Source organism: Pistacia vera, unplaced genomic scaffold (assembly GCF_008641045.1).
Source record: "Pistacia vera cultivar Batoury unplaced genomic scaffold, PisVer_v2 Contig461, whole genome shotgun sequence".
Lineage (NCBI taxonomy): Eukaryota > Viridiplantae > Streptophyta > Magnoliopsida > Sapindales > Anacardiaceae > Pistacia > Pistacia vera.
The window spans coordinates 38,076-55,920 of NW_022196292.1; the positions used below are offsets into that span (position 1 = coordinate 38,076).

The following is a 17,845-nucleotide window of genomic DNA, read 5'->3' on the forward strand; positions in this document are numbered from 1 at the left end:
CATCATCACCTTTTTCTTCTCCGGTCATCACTCACTAAAACTCTACTCCCGTTGATCTCGTCAATCTTCAACAATCAAGCAATTAAGATTTGAGCAGCTACCCCTCCCAAGTCAAATTTCGATCAATTCTAATCGTCAAAATCCAACCTTTCACCGTCAAAAGACTCAGCGGCCTCCCCTCTTCAAAAGCTTCAACAACTTGGAACGAGTTTGCTCTCTGTTTGTCGCTGGAATATAAATTTAGGTAATAAAGTGATATTTTAAAAGTTTGTGGATGAGAAATTGTTATTAAACCATTATTTAGGTGAGAAAAAGTTGTTAACTTTTGAAATAATAACCATAAAACACATATTACTATCTTATGGTGTATATATTTGGTAATAATCCAAAAAATCAAAGGTCATATAATGTGTTTAATTATAGGCGTGAGTGAATGAATGAATGATTGTTGGGTGGGTGGGTGGGTTCTCATTGTCACAGGTAGATAGATAGATATAAAGTTCTGACTAATAGTGGAAAGGAGAATTGGCCAATCATTTGCCGTTTTGTTCCACATTGAATTTGGATTATTTGTCGACGATTAGTGGTTAGCCAGATATTCATCTTCTCTTTATTACTAATAAAAAGTGATAGCTACATGCACATTTTGTAACCATTAACAAAAGTTGAACGCTCATTGAGCTCCCTTCACCCAAATTAATCTCTTAACAAAACCCCACGATGCTGACTTGCCTAATTATACTAATGCTACAATTAATAGAGATTAGGGAGATGTACTTAGAAAAGATTAATTAAGAAAACCCCAAGGAATTGATCTGACAGTCAAGGATGTTTGCTCAATTCCTTGAGTTATTGGGTTTAAACTTCATGGTCACCTACTATAATAATATTGTGATTTATATGATCTTTTGCCCTTATATGGTGTTCAATGGATCTCGAAAATTAGTTGAAGTGCACACAAACTAATCCGGATATTCTGATTACTAAAAAAAAAAAAAAAAAAAGATTTAAGAAAGTAAAAGAGACAAGAAATAAGTGTATGTTAGTTTCTGGGATTAAGTAAGTCCCACTTAATAACGAGTCGTATGAGAACAAAGATATAATAACATGCATAAAAATACATGAGAACCGACAAAGTCCCAAAGAGGTCTTGGCCGAATTTAAATTTAATTAAATAATTTAGGGTGTCTAACTACGAAATTTCTATCATTTTCTTAATGCAAATAGTGGGGTGGGGTTTTGGGTTTAAACATTTTGTTTAAGTCAAAATGAGCATCGTCTCCTAGAAGAAGAACTTTGAGCCCACAAATTCGATCATTGTTGTTATTACTTTTTTGTAACCATATGCTTCTATATGGGTTTGATGCTAAGTAAGTCAACTGGCACTGTGACCCATACGTACTTCGTTTTTTCAGTTTTCTTTTATTATTGCTTAATCATATTGTTTATGGAACATTGTTTGTGTTTTACCAAAAATAATAATTTTAAACTAATAATTAATGCTTGTGTCATCACTGCTGATGCAATAGTTTGTATTTTATTAAATACTCTAGTTATTATAAGAGATATTATTTTTGAATTTTATGGCTGATATTATGATGTGTGGTCAAGAGAGATTAGAAAAATAATTAAGAGGGTTGTTTAATTTGAATCATAATTAAAAGAAAACTGTACGGGTACTGTCTCGGAATTCGTGGTCGTAGAAAAGTGAGTGACCGCTGAGAGACTGGGTGGGTCCCATTTAGAAACACCACCACCGTTCAATTCAAACAGTCAGTCCGTAACGGGCGCCGGTCACGCTTTTCGAGCGGTAAGAACCGACAGGTGTAGGTGGGTGGTTTAATGTGACGGTGACGTGGCTTCCGTTTATCAATGTCTGTTTGGTTGAAGCTGAAACTTCGTGGAAATAGTCTTTTTTAAAAGAAAAAGGAAAAGTGGTTTTTGTGTGCAAAAAAAATGGTGGGTTGTACTTGAAAAGTAACTCAAAGGGCCTGAAATTGAGGGTTTTAGATAGCCCACATTATGGCGACCAAAAAATCCCGTTTAGAATTTATGTTGATCAGAGCTTTTATGGGTCTCTATTTAATGCCTTTTTTTTTCTACCCACCATTAATGCTTCTTTTCCTTATTTTGTACACAATAAGTTGTGATTTTTAATTACCCTATTTCACCACGTTTTCACCTTTTTTTTAATGCACATTATACCTGCAGTTTAAGTTAATTAAGAGAAATAAATTAATAAAATGATTAAATTGAGTTTAATCGACTCTCTCTCTCGACAATGGTCACGTTATCCACTGAGTGGAGGTGAGCTTGTAATTGTCACAGTTTGTCTTCATTAAGAGACAAAGAGAGATTAATAAAGAGTTTGATTAGATTCAATTAATGGAAGATTAAAATCATAAACCCAGATTTTCTGGGGACTCCTTTCCAACTTGTATGCACGACTCCATGTTTAATCATGGGTTAAGGGTTTACACGTGCAATTTTTAATTAACAAAATCTCTGTGTAAAGTGTCAAAAGATGTATACTTTAAATACACTCCAAATGCAACGTTGTTAGACATAAAAGGACATAGCACACGGTTCCCCGTAGCAGAAAGATAATTTAAATTATATTTCTTCTTCAAACTTACTACTCGGATACAACTCAGCTTTATTCATTTGATTTTCTCTTATGGGAAACAACAAAAACCCCAATTATATAATATTTTCCTCTGAAACAAACAGGGTACGGTTCTTCTTCTTGACCATGAATTAATATTATATAATTAATTAATGAATCGCCAGTAGATGTTTGACTGTGATTATTCATGAACTGAAAGAAAAACAGTGTGCTGTGCTATTTATTTTCAGGCCTAATGGAAAGAAAATGTTGGACACATTTTGGATGATTTCTGCAGGGTTATTTCTGCAGGAGAAAGAGAAAAAATGGGTTTGTTTAATTAATTAACACTTGGTTTGGTAATAAATTTAGATAATGAGGTTCAAATCTGTCAGATTGAGTTGTTGCTATCAGTGTTTGCTTTCTGGGTTGATTGGATGATCAACGAAGCCAATAAAAACCTTTTATTTAATTTAATTTTCTCAGCTCAAAAGAAAAGTGAAATCTTTTTGTGGTTGGTTAAAAATAAATTGTTTAAATTAATATTCCCAACAATGAGAACTGAGAAGAGAGAAACGAGAAAATGAGTAATGTAGGCGGCTGGGGAAAACCGATATGGGGCCTATGATTGGTCCACCATTGTTTTTCAAGCTTTTTTTTTGTACTGCTATTTTTCTAATAAGAACTCAATTGGTCCCCTTCAATTCTTGATTTCCGATAAAAAATTTTAGACAATCCAAATAACTTTAATGTCTTTTTGTTTTATGCGGGGTCATTTTACTTTTGTTTTCAGAACCTTCAAAACTAGTAAGAAACATGTGATTGGTTTCCTATTTTCTATCATTGAAAAATAACTGTTTGTACATTATTATGAAAATACCATTATATTTTTATTCAATTACTTTTAGTACCCTTAAATTTATTAATTTAACAAAATACCAAAAAAAAAAGTTTAAAAATTAATAAAAATACCCCCACCTATCCATGTTTGCCAGATTTTAACCATTACCATCAGAAGATGGCCAAAATAAGATATAATAGTGCACTACTAGCTGGATCTTGTCGGTAGTGCACCGATCTATCATTTTTCGATCAGATATTTGGCCGTAGTTGGTTGTCAATGACAGCCATATCTTTGGTCGTCGTTGATGACCAAACATGGTAAGATCTGACCTTTTATGGCTAGATCCATCGTGGATCTGGCTAGAAAAGGCCATCTCGAAGCACGACCGGCCAAATCCAGTCAGTCATGCATCGATACGGCGACTCTAACGATCCTCCGACAGTGGTGGCTGGCTGCTAGTATCTAATGGGTGGATGGGGGTGTTTTTGTAATTTTTAATTTTTAATTTTTATTACATGGGTGTTTGTAAATTAACAAATCTATGAGTGTTTGTAAATCAACAAATCTATGAGGGTGTTTTGTTAATTTTCAAATCCTATCTCGTTATTCCCACCCAACTCTAAAAATATCAAAAATACTATCTAAAATACTAAAACAAACACACCTATGTATCCCTGGTCAACATTTTAAAATAAAATGAAAATAAATCAGTATATGCATAAGAGAATTGCTAATATATTGTCATCTTTGTTCAAATCACAAATCACATGATAGAATGGGTGTAAATAACCAAAAATGGACAATTTTTATCATGTGATAAATTTTTTTTATTTATTTTTTTATTTTTTTTGTGATGATCAGGGTATTCCAATTAGCTTGCGTGTACCTTAATTAATCTTTAAAATTTATTTAACACCTTATAAGTGTAATGGCTAAATTAGTTACAAATATGATAATTGACTACTTAGTGAGACTCAAATACAAGATTTGGATAATCTAAGGTCTTGTCATCCGGACACAAACCAAACGGTTGTACATAAAATCCACTCTATTTTTCCTCTTAGATGATATATCAACTCAAAGAAAATTAAGAGTAAGAGTGACAGGGACTATGACCAACATATGTTTATTGTAACGATCCTAAATTGAGTCTCACGTAGTTTCGCACGTGGGTTAATAATCATATGGGCTCCCTCCCCTTATAAGTTGATTTTTAAGGATGAGTTCTACTTATTTGTGGTTGTTACATTTATTTAGATGCAAGAATGGGCCTGTGGCAATTGTCTACAGCTAGTCATCAAGTGGGCTGGGTTGGGCTAGGAATATCTATTGAAAGACTTGAATTTCATTTTCGAGTGTGTTATTTAAACCTATTAATCTCTTTATAAACCCTATTTTTATGTAAAATTTATTTTAAAAACTAATTGCTTTTATATGTAATTTTATTTGGTTGAAACACACATCTTCAATCTTTATAAGGGTTCCGTTTAATATATAGTAGAAACAAGATGGTCTATAACTATATATTCATACAATCAAATGATAAATTCAAAGATTATTTTTTCCAACATTCAACTGGGTATTAAGGTCTCAGGATCAAATGATAAATTCAAAGATTATTTTTTCCAACATTCAACTGGGTATTAAGGTCTCAGGATAGGTCAACAAAGAAGAAGTGTCTTTGGCTTCCTTCTTATTGATGATTATATACTTCATAAATATATTAACGTCGTGGCTAAGCAAGACATTGACGAGCTTGAATGAATAGAATAGAGATTGTGATCTCAATATTTATTCATTTGGGTCATCGGGCTGCCTTCAGACTTGTGAATCATTGGTAACATTGAAGATTAAATTTGACTTACAGCGTGTCTTACAGCAGCTATGTTGGTGATTTAGCTGTAACTCTCATATCCCAATAAGAGTTTTTCTTCGTCCTAGTTTGGTTTTTTTTTTTTTTCATAACTGAGAGTATCCATGGGACCTTGAAGTTAAGGACCGGATATACCCTCTAGTGGCCAACATTATTAGCAACTGAGGTGACTCGAATTCAAAACCTCTTGAGTAATACACTTAAAAGTTCTTGTCCAAGTGTCCAACCACTCAATTACTCGGGAGTGATTCCTCCATTCGTAGTTTGTAACTTTGTGTTTTGATTATCCTTTTTGAAGTTTTGAATTTAAAATATATCATTAATTTTTGTAAAATTGAAATAAGGGGCTTTCAAAGAGCTACAGGGGGTCAAGAATTTTCTTTTTCTTTATTTATTTATTTTTTTCATCTCAAGCTTTCAGGCATGAAATGATACTACTAGGCCACGAAAATGTCTAGAGTCAACACAGTACAACCATAGATTGCTAGTTTTGTACAGAGCCTTACAGCTACTTTTGCGTGTTATGAGCGAATTGGGTGATGTGGGGCTGCAAATTTAACAGGTAGTTTAAGAATTAGATCCCACTCATTACATGGTAAAAAAATGTGCGTAAGGTTTCGAAGAAGCTTCTTAATTAGAAAACTATATAAATGGGGGAGGAAAGAGAGCAGGATTTTGAGAATAGCATACATTCAAGTATGAAAGATAATTTCCATACAAACAATTAAAAGCAGTAAATGTGTTTTTAGGAGGACTGAATTCACAACTCTTTCTTATGGTCCCACGTACAAGAGGGAGACATGTCAAACTTCTTCATTCATACATCATAATAGTTTAAAGACCAAAGCCTTTAGGGAAAGAAGCCCTCCCATTACACACACCAGCACCAAACTAGCCCATCGCGTACTTCTGGGTCCAGCTCCTAGCAGTTGTCTCATACTTGCTCCGGTCAGTCTTGTACATATGGGCAATCTCCGGCACCAACGGGTCATCAGGATTTGGGTCAGTTAACAGTGAGCAAATCGAAAGCAACACCTACAAGTAAACAAATAAGAATCATTTACTAGCCGAAACTAAACTTCGATTCAGGTCTATTGATCATAGGTAATTTAAAAGTTATGTGTTTTGTATATTACAATTTTGTTGGTAGGACAAACATAAACTTTCAAAGCAAACAGGAGTTAATTACCTTGGATATGGTGAGGGCAGGGCTCCATTGCTCCTTTAATATATCAAGGCAAATGCTACCATTGCTGTTGATATTAGGATGAAAGACCTTTGTCCTGAATGCAACCTGCTCAATTTATCACATAAAACAGGCAAGAGAGAGTTAGTTGAAAAAGAACTGCAATTTTCATTAGCTCTCACCTATTGAGGAAGCCTGAGGTACCTTCTCAAAAAGTGGGGCACATTTTGGAGATGGCCATTTTGGTTGAGGGAAATTTCAGTTTCAAAGAGTACATAAAGGGAGATGGATATTTTGGTAGTGGGAAATGTCTGTTTGAAAGCATATATGTGTCATGACAAGTAAAGCCCAAATCCTCAAGAATGGTCTATGGTATATTGTTGTTGAACCCAGAGTCGAAGCTATTTTTCCTTGACCTTGAATTGTTTTTGGTCTTTTTGTTAGAAGTACTGAAATTTCACACAGTGAGTAATACATAACAGTGAAGTTCCAGTACAGTTAGCAATGAGAAAAAACTTATAAGAAAGAAAGGTCAACAGCTTAAGGGTGACAGAGGATCCTGGTCTCATGAAATACATTAATCATCTTCTAAAAGCAAACAAGTTTCAAAATTTAAATCATAAGCTGATAAAAAAGAAACCATCGTAATGAAATGCCAGACCCGGCTATACAATAAATGGTAGCCTCACACAATCAATCATTTGGTTCTAACTCCAAAGCACATTAGATTAGAAGTAAATCTAGACTCCAAAAGAAGATTAAATATATGTATATTCCATTTAGTAAACTAACTAGCAACTGCCGCAAGACAAACCAAATACCCATCTAATGAGAACCACCTTTGGAAACTGAAACGAAAACATGAATAGTAATACTCAATTATAACATGAAGTGATGCTCTGAATTTCTAAATGAAAACTACCAAACTTTAGCGGGATATCATGTATAACACACTTGCTGAGCTACAGTAGGACTTCACGTCAATTTACTCCTTTTCTAGCTCAAAAAGCAAGTGAATGTACCTTATTGACATCAACTATCAAGGCTTCAAATTTTGATGCTAATTACATGTTGAGATCTAAAACTATGATGGATGGATTGGAACACCCATCTGCAAGTTGACACTAAAAACAGGCTAAAATGATAAAAACAAAAAGTAGAGAGCTTCACCCTTCACAAGGAAGTTACACAACATAGCACAAGCAACAAAGAAAACTAATTACAAATTTGTGATTCCAACAATCAATGTGTAATAATTACCTTAGGTGGCTTAAATGGATAGTCTGGAGGAAAATGAATTGTGACTAGAAACACTCCCCCAGCGTATGGACTATCAGGAGGACCCATAATTGTTGCTTGCCAATGGAACATGTCTTCAGCAACAGGGCCTGCAGATATACACAAAAAAGAAACAAAAGAAAATCAGACTGCCTAAGCTATTGCACACAAGGAAGTTGAAAGAGGACACTTTTGATTTCAATTTTTGCCTTTTTCTAAACATAAAGTGTCAAGGAAAAAAAAAATATGATGGCAAATATTTTTGTATCATATAGTAAAACAGCAGAAGAATTGATATCGGATTTTATGATTTCTTTTGTTTTCTACATGCCACATTTAGGAAAATAAAACCATTCCGTTTCCATCTGTATCCTCAATCTAGCAGCCAAACAATGACTGGAGTTTATACAAAAAGTATATCCATACAAAATGTAATTGAACCTCAATTTCGTCTTTCTTGTAGCTACGAGTCAGAGTTCGAAGCTCGTAAATTCTAATAATCTCTACACGCATAACACAATCCTTCAAACAAAACAAAAAGACCTAACTGTAAAAGTAAAAAAATTCAACTCTCACATAAAAAAATTACAGCATATCAACAATTCTTCTTTATCTGCAACAGATAATATCTTAAAACACCATTTTTTCTCTAAAAAATTGTGACATACACACAAGGTTACATAAATCTTTTAAAACAGCTCATAAAATCTACAGATACACGAAACATCACAAGATCAGAAAAAATACTTAACAAATCGGAAACAAAAAACGACGAGATCAAGAAAACCACAACTCAAAAGAAGAAAGTTTGAGAACAAACCAGCGCTGCAAGAGGTAGGAGGATCTTTCTGGAGATCCTTCAGCTCCTTCAAGATCCGCTTCGACGCCATAACCTTTTCTCTCTGTTGTTGTTGGTGTTGTTGATGTTGTTATTATTGTTTTTTAATTTTTAAAAAATTCAAAACAAACCCTAGATCAGCCTTGGCTTCGATACAGAACACAGGAAATAATCATAAAACAGAAAAAATTAATACAAAATAAAAAAGAAAAGAATTGTAGAGACGAGAAGAGAGTGTACCTGAGAGAGACCCTCCTTGTTATTGTTATTAGATTTTCAGAGAAGAAAAAACGGAGAGTCTTACACTAAAATAGAAAATTTTCGTTTATATAAATAATAAATTCAAATAATTCAAATCACGAGCTGGTGCTGTACTGTAATGTAATTTGCTACCGATATCTTTTTATGTGGGCCCCACACCAACACATGATAATTGAAGTTAATTAAATCAAATCATCATCATTTGTTTAATTTCCACGGTGTGTAATTAGAAAGAGAAAAAGTTGATTAAGATATGGATTATATCTTATTAAGAAGTAGTTAATTACGGTAATATTTTTTTTTTTTTAAATTATATTTTGAGTAAACGACTTTTTAGTTTTTCCACCCAAAAAGTTTCAAAATATCACTTTTTCACCCAAAGTTCATATCTTGCTAATACCTAAAATACTCCTTACTTTCTTAACCAATGTTCGGTGAGTTACTAGGAGTCAAGGTGAAAGGGGTTTTGTAAAGTGGAGGTCGATGGATTGAATGGTGGTAATTGATTGAATATTTGCTAACAAAATCAGCTAAGAATAGGAAACCCTAGTTTCACGATGCCCGACAATCAATGAAAAATCAGATGCAAGAGTGAGATGATTTTTGTAGAGAGGAGACCGCAAGTTCAAATGATTGTGACGAAGATAATTTTTACTGTTAGAATCGACTTTGGGTAATAACGGGATATAAACTTTGAGTAAAAATGTGGTATTTTAAAACTTTTCGGGTGGGAATTAAGGCAAACCTTGGGTGAGAAAAAGTCGTTTAAACAATAATTTAAGATGAATTGAAATGACAATACACCATCAATGAAAATATACTACTAGAACTGGCAAAAAATTAAAAAAGAAAAAGAGAAGATAGTCTAATGGTTCACTCACTCACTCTAGAATTAAACAATAATTGATATAAGAATTAATAATTAAATTATTTTCAATATTATTATCAATAATCACTATTAATATTTAAAGATTATCAAAATCTTATATTACTTAATAATTAAACATAATAATCAAATAATATTAGATAGTTTAACCTGATTATCCTAACAAACCCCCCAACCAAACGCGCCCTTTATATTTTTACTTTGGTAGAAGAGTGGTCATCTATGACGTGCTTGACTAACTAATTTTTCGGAGAGTGGACTGTGGTGGGGCACGTGACATTTCTCATCATTAGATTCCCTCTTTTAAAATAAATATTTATTTATATTTCAGTTATAATTAAGGCAGCCATCATCCAGTAATTATCTTTGACTTCTTGTCATCATTCAATTATTTACTATTAAAAATTAATATAATTATAGAAACCCCTTTTTGTTGCTTTTATGAAATAATTATATTTTTAAACCCTAAATAATTGTCGTTATCTAACTAACCACCACCACTATTAAATCGGACTGCATAAACTGGTGTTGAGTCTGTTGACACCCAGTTATGAAAAAAAAAAGCTACCAGTATTATAAGGGAATCCGAATTTAAAAAAAGATACAAATATTCTAACTAAATAAATTTTGGATTTTAGACAAAATTACAATAATGACCCAATAAAGTTGGTGGGCCTGTTGGGGGCCCCTGCAATCCAAGGCTGGCATTGGCTAGCTTTTTCTCTATTAGAAGATAATGATATGATAAGATGCATTCTCTTTATTACAATTTGAGGATCATAAATTTAATGTGTAACCAATGCTTAAACTAATGTTTATAAATTATAATATAAGATTATGTCTGTCCATAACTTGAACTAACTCTACCTTGGATCAGGTTGCTAAAAGATCTATCAGAATTTGTTCAATGAAATGGGCAAAACAATAATTTAAGATGAATTGAAATGACAATACACCATCAATGAAATGAAAATATACCACCAGAACTGGCAAAAAATTAAAAAAGAAAAGAAAAGAAAAGAAAAGAAAAGATAGTCTAATGGTTCACTCACTCACTCTAGAATTAGAGTTAGTTCTCAGCAACAACCGGTGGAGGTGGTGTTGAACTTTCAGATTTGTTTTCAGAAGAAGGCCGATTCTCAGCATCAATCCGCCTCACATTTTCTATCATTTTGACGACTTCTGGCATTTTTGGTCTTTGATCAGGCATCCTTACCACACAAGCTAGCGCTATCTGTAACATCTCAACCATCTCTTCCTCTATATTAGGATACCTCAACAGCTCTACATCGAACACTTCTGCTGTCCACTCCTCCCTAACTACAGAATGAACCCATCTGACCAAATGGACAAGTTCATCTCCACCAGTAGTATGTATTGGGGATTTTCCTGTGAGGAGCTCTAGCAACACTACACCAAAGCTGTAGACATCAGAAGGCTGTGCTGCTTTACGAGTATCTGTCACTTCAGGGGCTCGATAACCGGCAGCACGGGAAATAACTGGGGCTAGTGAGTTTGTAATAGTTGTCAGACCAAGATCAGACACACAACCATACTGTTGGGAGTTGAGAAAGATGTTTGAGGACTTGATGTTGCCATGTACAAGCTTACCACCAGTTTCTGCGTGGATACGGGCAATGCCTCTTGCTGTACCTATAGCTATTCTTATTCGAGTATCCCAATCTAGAGGGATCTTACCTTCTCCTCTCTTACCTGAAAATTTATAGAAGTATTAGAGGATGAATAAACTCAACAGTGTTTGATCATTTTTAGAAATCCAAACTATAAGGTTAGAGATTATGGAGTTAAAAGACTAAGCAACCATTGCATAGTTTGTCCATAGGTAAAGATGTCAGGGAAGAAAAATAGGGTTATAACTTATATATGAGGTACAGAAGAGCAGGGTATTACATTTCTAGATGAGAAATCAAAGTAAAATTGACATTCCGCATCAGAGAACTCTTTCTCTTTCATCGAAATAATGTTTGCATTGCAACTTGAAAATATGGAATTAAAGGACTAATTGTAACTCATGAAGGTTTGCAGAAGGAGAAGTGCAGTTAGATTGAGTCGCAGACCTAGTTCAAGAGTTCATCTTAAAGTCAGCAAAGTGAGTCTATACTTGCTTGGTCATGTTTCCCATAGCAATAGTTATATGGTTGGTTAAAGGCTTTCAATAGTCTGTATCTCTTTTGACAAAACAAATAATAACACACACACACACACACACACACACATGTAGAATGTAGCCTGAAAAATAAAGATGAACCTTTTACTTTATTGGGAATATAAGGAACCAAGTTTGAATGTCTCACCATCAAACAACTACTAATTCAAATATCACAGATACTGTTGTTGATAAATAAATTGAATTACATCATACAAATGTTAGAAACTAGTAAAATAGCACTTAAAAACAGTAACTTCACAAATCCAGCTATCATTTTTTAGAACCCTATTTGCAACTCTTTTAACTCTCACTTTCAACAAATACATTGTTGTAAGTGTCTAGAACTGAACATACAAAACCAACTAATAAGAGGTTGTAGGAAAGGGTTAGCATTCACACTCGGGCCCAATCTTTGCACTTTAAACACCCAATACCAAGGTTAGTACCACAATTCAGTAGCAAGCATTTAAATTTAAACATTTTGAAAGCTGCACAGGTATCAACTAAAGCCTCATTAGGAAGTAAATTCTAATATCTGTCATAGTAAAAAAGTATTGAACTTCATTTAATTTTTTCTATGAAAACTTAAACATATGCCAAAGTCAAGCAGAGCCAAGAAAATCATGCTTCAATCAACTTAAGACCATACGCCAGTCAAAAGAGATATAGCTACTTTTCCTTTCGCTAGAACTATGGACAAGTCTGGAATTAGCACATTATATATTATACATAACTGCAACATATTATGCAAAATTAAACCAACACCACTTCTAGTTAATTTATCCACAGTTAAGGAATCAAATGTGTTCACATAGAAGATCACAGCTATAAGCAAACTCCAGTAAAACCTTCTTTTGCGGAAATGATACCACATTTTGGTCATCTATGTGAATTTAGCTTCCAGGACCAAATTACAACTATCAGCTAAAAATTGTACTTTTTCAAGGACTTGAAAAGAAGAGGAAAAATAGAACTGAAACTAATTATGCATCATATAGAAAAGGCAGAGATTGAGCAGAGTGGCATACCATGTAGCATAGAAGAGACGCTTCCCTGACTGAAATAATCATACACCATCAGCTTCTCATCTTTGGAATAGTAATAGGCCTTCAGCTCAACCACATTCTCATGCCTAATATTTCCAACAATCTCCATCTGCTGCTCGAAATCTCGTTTCCCAACATTAACTTCTTTCAATCTCTTCACTACCACTGTGGTTGCATCCTCCAGAATCGCTTTATAAGCCATGCCAAAGGTTCCCTTCCCCAAAACCTCAGCAGAAGCCCTCAACAAATCCTCCAAATCAAATGCATAATTACAACCCTCAAAGAAAAATAGCCTATTACTTGCATCTTGATTCCTGGAAACCATTTTCTCTGGTGACATTTCTCTCTTTTGTAATGTGCCCACAAATCCATCCTCCCTCTTTCTTCTTACACGACAAGCAATTATCAGAAACACAAATGCCAAAAGCCCTAAAACAGCAGCTGCGATTATAATTCCTAACAAAGCAGTTTCACCAATTCTCCTGCCATTCTTAGGCCTCAAATTAGATTCACTGGACGGTGCAACATCAGGTGAAGCTCTAGGAGCTGAACTTTCATCAAAAGTAATGTTGTTCCCACCAAAGACAGAAGTTGGGAACTTTTTAAGTGATTCTGGGATAGAACCACTGAGATTGTTGTTAGACAAATTCAGCTGCTGCAAGCTGGGCAATTTAAGATCAGGAATTTCACCAGATAACGAATTGTTTGCAAGATATAAAGCTTGAAGTTGAGTCAAATTCAACAATGAATGAGGAATGGTTCCATTAAACCCATTGTTAGACAAATTAACAATGGTGAGATTCTTCCAAACGGAAAAATCCGGCAATGGACCAGAGAAATTATTAAACTGTAGATAAAGATAACACAAGCTTCTCAAGTTAACAAAATCAGAAGGGAAATACCCACTAATAATATTCGATCTGAGACTCAAAATCTTCAAAGCTGATAAACGACTGATGGTGTTAGGTGGAATCTGACCGCTAAATCCAACACCAGGCAATCTAACGGCTAATATACGCGATCCATCTCCGCTACATTTCACTCCGGTCCAGTTATTACACACTGGAGAGCTCTCGTTCCAGTTTAGCGAACGAAAGTGTGGCAAATTGTTAACAAAATCTAGCAGAGCCTGCTTATCTTCAAATGGCTCTGAACTTACTTGAGAGACAATCAAAACCAGATGCAAAATCCAAGTGAAAATGTATAAAGCTTCCATTTTTCTTCACCTGCTCTCTGATAACAAGCTAAAAACGAGCTGTTTTTGCCAGTTTCAGGCGTTCACAACACATTTGTGGGTTTAAGCTGAAGAAATAGAGACAAAAGCAAATAATTAAATAATAATAAAAATAAAAAACAAATTTGAAATAACTAAACAAAAAAAAAAGAGAAAACAGAATGTAAGGAAAAGAGAAAAGCAGATTCCTAGATCATTGTCGATTAAAATTGAGGTGAGACTGTACATTTTTACATTAAAAAAAGAGCTTGCAGGCTTTGAATATTTTTAGTCAAAAAGTGTCCTCACAAATTTAAATTATTATAAAAGCAAAACCTGAAATCGAGCTTCTTTTTGGTTATTTGTAGTTGTTTCTTAAACATTTTAGTTGAAATTTGAAGCGGTGAAGCCAAGAATTAACTAGTAAAATATTAATTAACCACTCACTGTGCACCAGATCTGAACAAAAACAAACACTCCTTTTGCTTTCTTCAAGGCTTCACCACTGCTTCAATTCAGAAAAACGAAAAAAACCCAACTCAATATACTAAAATGTGAACAAAATAGTCACTCAAAAAGAGATGTGAACACGTACAAGTTATGATTTCTCTGCCTAAAAAAGTAAAACGGCATCCAACTTAAATAGTTCTCGTTCAAAAAGTGCTCAAAAAAGCAAGAAAACACTAATAATTTCTCAGGAAAACTTTCAGTACCTAACCAAACAATTGAAAATAATGTGATGGGTATCCCTTCTTTATTTTCACTCAATAATTAACGCCAATTAACGGCTATTTTTCTTGGTTTACAGTAACTGAAAAAAGCTAGGCTTTAGCAAGAGAGTAGCAAGTAGGGAACGGGAAAACCACGTAACTAGTGGTAGTGTTGGGATTAGAGTGAGATTGTTGTGTGACGGGGCATGATCCTGAGATTGACATGTGGGGGCTATCATTAAATTCTATGTAAAATTGAACATGGGCTCATAGACTTATATAGTTATGGTCGTGGGCTTTTTTGGATCGCTTTTATTCTGTTCGGTTGTTACTTTACGATGCCTACAAAGCAGTGGTGGGGCTTGGTTTTGTTTTCTCAGGAATCTACCTGTGATGGGCTATCTGTGGCCGTTAATTCTGGGGTTTGAAATTTCAGTGAGAGAGTTAGGCCGTTGGATTGGATATGCTAGCAAACAACCTTTTGTCCTCTCCCGTTGTCAACCTTTTGCAATACAAATACAAACATTATATGTAACAGCTTATGTTTTTTCTTTTCTTTTTTTATCATCCAAAACTTTCTCACTCTACTTTGCAAACCCTAATTCAAAATTGAAACCTCTTAAAAATCCAGAAGTTCCCCACTTTATTTGAAACTTACAATCTTTGAAAAAAGGGAAAATAATGGTCTTTAGAATATTTGATCCTTGAATTAAAGGAGGTTTGATAACTTGATTAAGGTCGATGAATGTTTTATAAATTCTAAGCCTCGAAGCTATAATGCAAAGTCCAAATCATGCTCAACCAACTTTTAACTAACATTTTCACTTTGATGGCTCTATACAAAATTGACTTAAAGGCAGTGGACCTTGCTGTCTAAGAAGATTGGTCGAAGATTGAAAAGATATGGACAAGTAGTAGCTAATGGAAGGGAAGCCATTAGCTGATATTATGACAAGTGTCAAAAAACCTATGTCCAGTTTTTGTACACCTACTTTCCTTTAGTGGTTTTTCTTAAAACCCTACCAAAGTGTTGCAAGTACTTGAATGTCGGTGACTGATGAAATTTGTTTGTTCAGGAGGTATAAGGATAAGTTTGAGCAATTTGACATCTATGGGAGCAGACCAATTAGGTAGAATATCATATGCAAGTGTCTCCCATTAGTTCTACCATTAGCTCAACAACTATTATTGTCATTTGAATTATCAAATTTGGTCTCTTCCATTTTAGATGGGGAATATTGATATAGCATTGACATGGACATTATCCTCAACATTTGGTCAATTTTGGATATATTATGTTGTATTTATGGAATATAATTTTTCTTCCTTTTTTGGGTTATTTAGTGTAGAGGTTTGTAATGGTTTGATTTCCAAGACAAATTTTTGTGTGGTCAGGAAGGGATTGATTCAATGTGGTTTTGGCATAAAATTTACTTCCTGCTATGATTTTATTACCAAGTTAATAATGAAAGAATCAATTCAATTCAATTTAATCATAGACCCAACAACTATGATAATTATGTTCTGCATGTGATGATTCTAAATTGAACTATATACTTAATACAACCAACCTTGCAAAACTGTCGGTTCGATATATTGCTGATGCACAAACTAACAACAAATCAGAGTGCGCAGCGGAAGCGTGGTGGGCCCATAACCCACAGGTCCCAGGATCGAAACCTGGCTCTGATAAAAGAGTAGCTTTCCTGTCCATTATTATTATTTATTTTTTTATTTTTTTTTCAGTTCTGCATGATTTGTTGACGGTGGTCTGAGGAATATGAGATTCCTCTTCTATATAATGAGTTAGACCTATCAGTTTATTAAAAAGGATTTACTGAAAAAAAAAAAAAAAAAAGAGAAAAAACAGGTCCTGCTTCAACATGTGCAATCACTTTTATCATGGATGAATTAAACCAAAAATAATGCGTATACATTTGAAGTTTTGTTACAAAGGAGATACAATAAAACAGTTATCTCCACTTCCCTTACAGGAACTATCTTTTTGTCATCATGACAGTAATTTATCAGATTAATGGTCTCTTATTTGTTTCTCATCAAAATACTGAAATTATACCAACATCAATGCCAGATTTCGAGTAATTTATTCGTATCATTTGTGTTTAATCTTCGAGGAACTTGCAATAGGACCCTTGATCACTTGAGGGACTACAGAAAGTTCCAACCGCCCTGTCTATTCTTCACCTGGCTTCAAAGTGATTGGTTTTTCAATTGCTGCCCCATCAACGCAAAGCATCTGTTTTGTATCTTCATCTCCAAAATCCACCATGGATTTTGATTTCTTCTCCCCTGATTCCTAACCATTGAGTAAAATCCAAAGAATGAGTCATGTTTGTCATGCTGCTTATCCTCAATTATCATAAAAACTGGAAACTAGTATCTTGTTTGAATCTTTTTCAGTTTGGGTTGGGTGGGATAAAGTGAGGTTAAGTATTACCAATTAAATTGATAGAATGTCATATGCTTCTCTTGGCTGGGTACTATAAGCTATTAATGACTACTAATATAGTTTGAAAGTGTTGAAAAGTGATATCATGTTGGAAATGCAGAAAGGTGCAGATTTTTTGAACGAAGTTTAATGCCTGTTGATCTCTCGTTTCATGCAAGCAGTTTTTTTTGGTCACTGTGTTTGATTTGTTCAGTGACTTGTTTAGGTGTTTAAGTTTGGTTAATGTAGTTTCTCACTTGCTTGTACATGTTTAGTAGGTGGAGTTAGTTTAAATTTGAATTTTGAATTGTTTTAGTTGAAACAGTACGTTGGCGTGTTATATTTTTACCCCTGTTTTTGAATAAAAACAGAGCATTATTGCATCTTGAGTTTCTCTTTCGTTTTCTGTTTTTTCTCTTTCGTTTGCATGCAAAAACTATCAATTGGTATCAAAGCTTTAAGTGATCTTAGAGAGCCTGATAATTA

At 34.1% G+C, this 17,845-nt stretch overlaps 2 protein-coding genes and 1 non-coding gene across 8 annotated transcripts; 1 reads left to right on the top strand and 2 right to left on the bottom strand.

The window, feature by feature from the left end:
• Positions 1 to 5,995: 5,995 nt before the first annotated feature.
• Positions 5,996 to 8,990, bottom strand: LOC116145324 (ubiquitin-conjugating enzyme E2-17 kDa). 2 transcript variants are annotated; one of them, XM_031430765.1, is made up of 5 exons: positions 8,865 to 8,990; positions 8,607 to 8,688; positions 7,769 to 7,896; positions 6,512 to 6,616; positions 5,996 to 6,357 (listed from the first exon to the last, which is right to left on the bottom strand). In XM_031430765.1, the coding sequence occupies exons 2-5, from the start codon at positions 8,674 to 8,676 to the stop codon at positions 6,214 to 6,216; spliced, it is 447 nt and encodes a 148-aa protein (XP_031286625.1). In that variant the 5' UTR covers positions 8,677 to 8,688; positions 8,865 to 8,990; the 3' UTR covers positions 5,996 to 6,213. The 2 variants fall into 2 exon arrangements, with proteins under 2 accessions (XP_031286625.1, XP_031286626.1); XM_031430766.1 differs by having other exon boundaries at positions 8,607 to 8,771; positions 8,865 to 8,944.
• A 1,579-nt stretch (positions 8,991 to 10,569) lies between these two features.
• Positions 10,570 to 15,000, bottom strand: LOC116145311 (probable inactive receptor kinase At4g23740). 5 transcript variants are annotated; one of them, XM_031430754.1, is made up of 4 exons: positions 14,796 to 14,904; positions 14,648 to 14,705; positions 12,970 to 14,289; positions 10,570 to 11,484 (listed from the first exon to the last, which is right to left on the bottom strand). In XM_031430754.1, exons 3-4 carry the CDS (start codon positions 14,201 to 14,203, stop codon positions 10,841 to 10,843), a joined length of 1,878 nt encoding a protein of 625 aa, XP_031286614.1. In that variant the 5' UTR covers positions 14,204 to 14,289; positions 14,648 to 14,705; positions 14,796 to 14,904; the 3' UTR covers positions 10,570 to 10,840. The 5 variants fall into 5 exon arrangements, with proteins under 5 accessions (XP_031286614.1, XP_031286615.1, XP_031286617.1 ...); XM_031430755.1 differs by having other exon boundaries at positions 14,648 to 14,708; XM_031430757.1 differs by lacking the exons at positions 14,648 to 14,705; positions 14,796 to 14,904 and adding an exon at positions 14,914 to 15,000.
• A 1,531-nt stretch (positions 15,001 to 16,531) lies between these two features.
• TRNAM-CAU lies at positions 16,532 to 16,602 on the top strand. Its single transcript has one exon. It is a non-coding gene; the product is annotated as a tRNA-Met (tRNA).
• Positions 16,603 to 17,845: the final 1,243 nt, after the last annotated feature.

Bases quoted from the DNA above. Each gene is read 5' to 3' on its own strand.
- LOC116145324 (XM_031430765.1), bottom strand. From the start codon at position 8,676: ATGGCGTCGAAGCGGATCTTGAAGGAGCTGAAGGATCTCCAGAAAGAT. The intron at 7,897-8,606 runs GTTTGTTCTCAA...GTATATCTGCAG, and splicing joins TCCTACCTCTTGCAGCGCTG to GCCCTGTTGCTGAAGACATG. The intron at 6,617-7,768 runs GTAATTATTACA...TAAATTGAGCAG, and splicing joins ATCCATTTAAGCCACCTAAG to GTTGCATTCAGGACAAAGGT.
- LOC116145311 (XM_031430757.1), bottom strand. From the start codon at position 14,203: ATGGAAGCTTTATACATTTTCACTTGGATTTTGCATCTGGTTTTGATT. The intron at 11,485-12,969 runs GTATGCCACTCT...ATAAATTTTCAG, and splicing joins CGTCTCTTCTATGCTACATG to GTAAGAGAGGAGAAGGTAAG.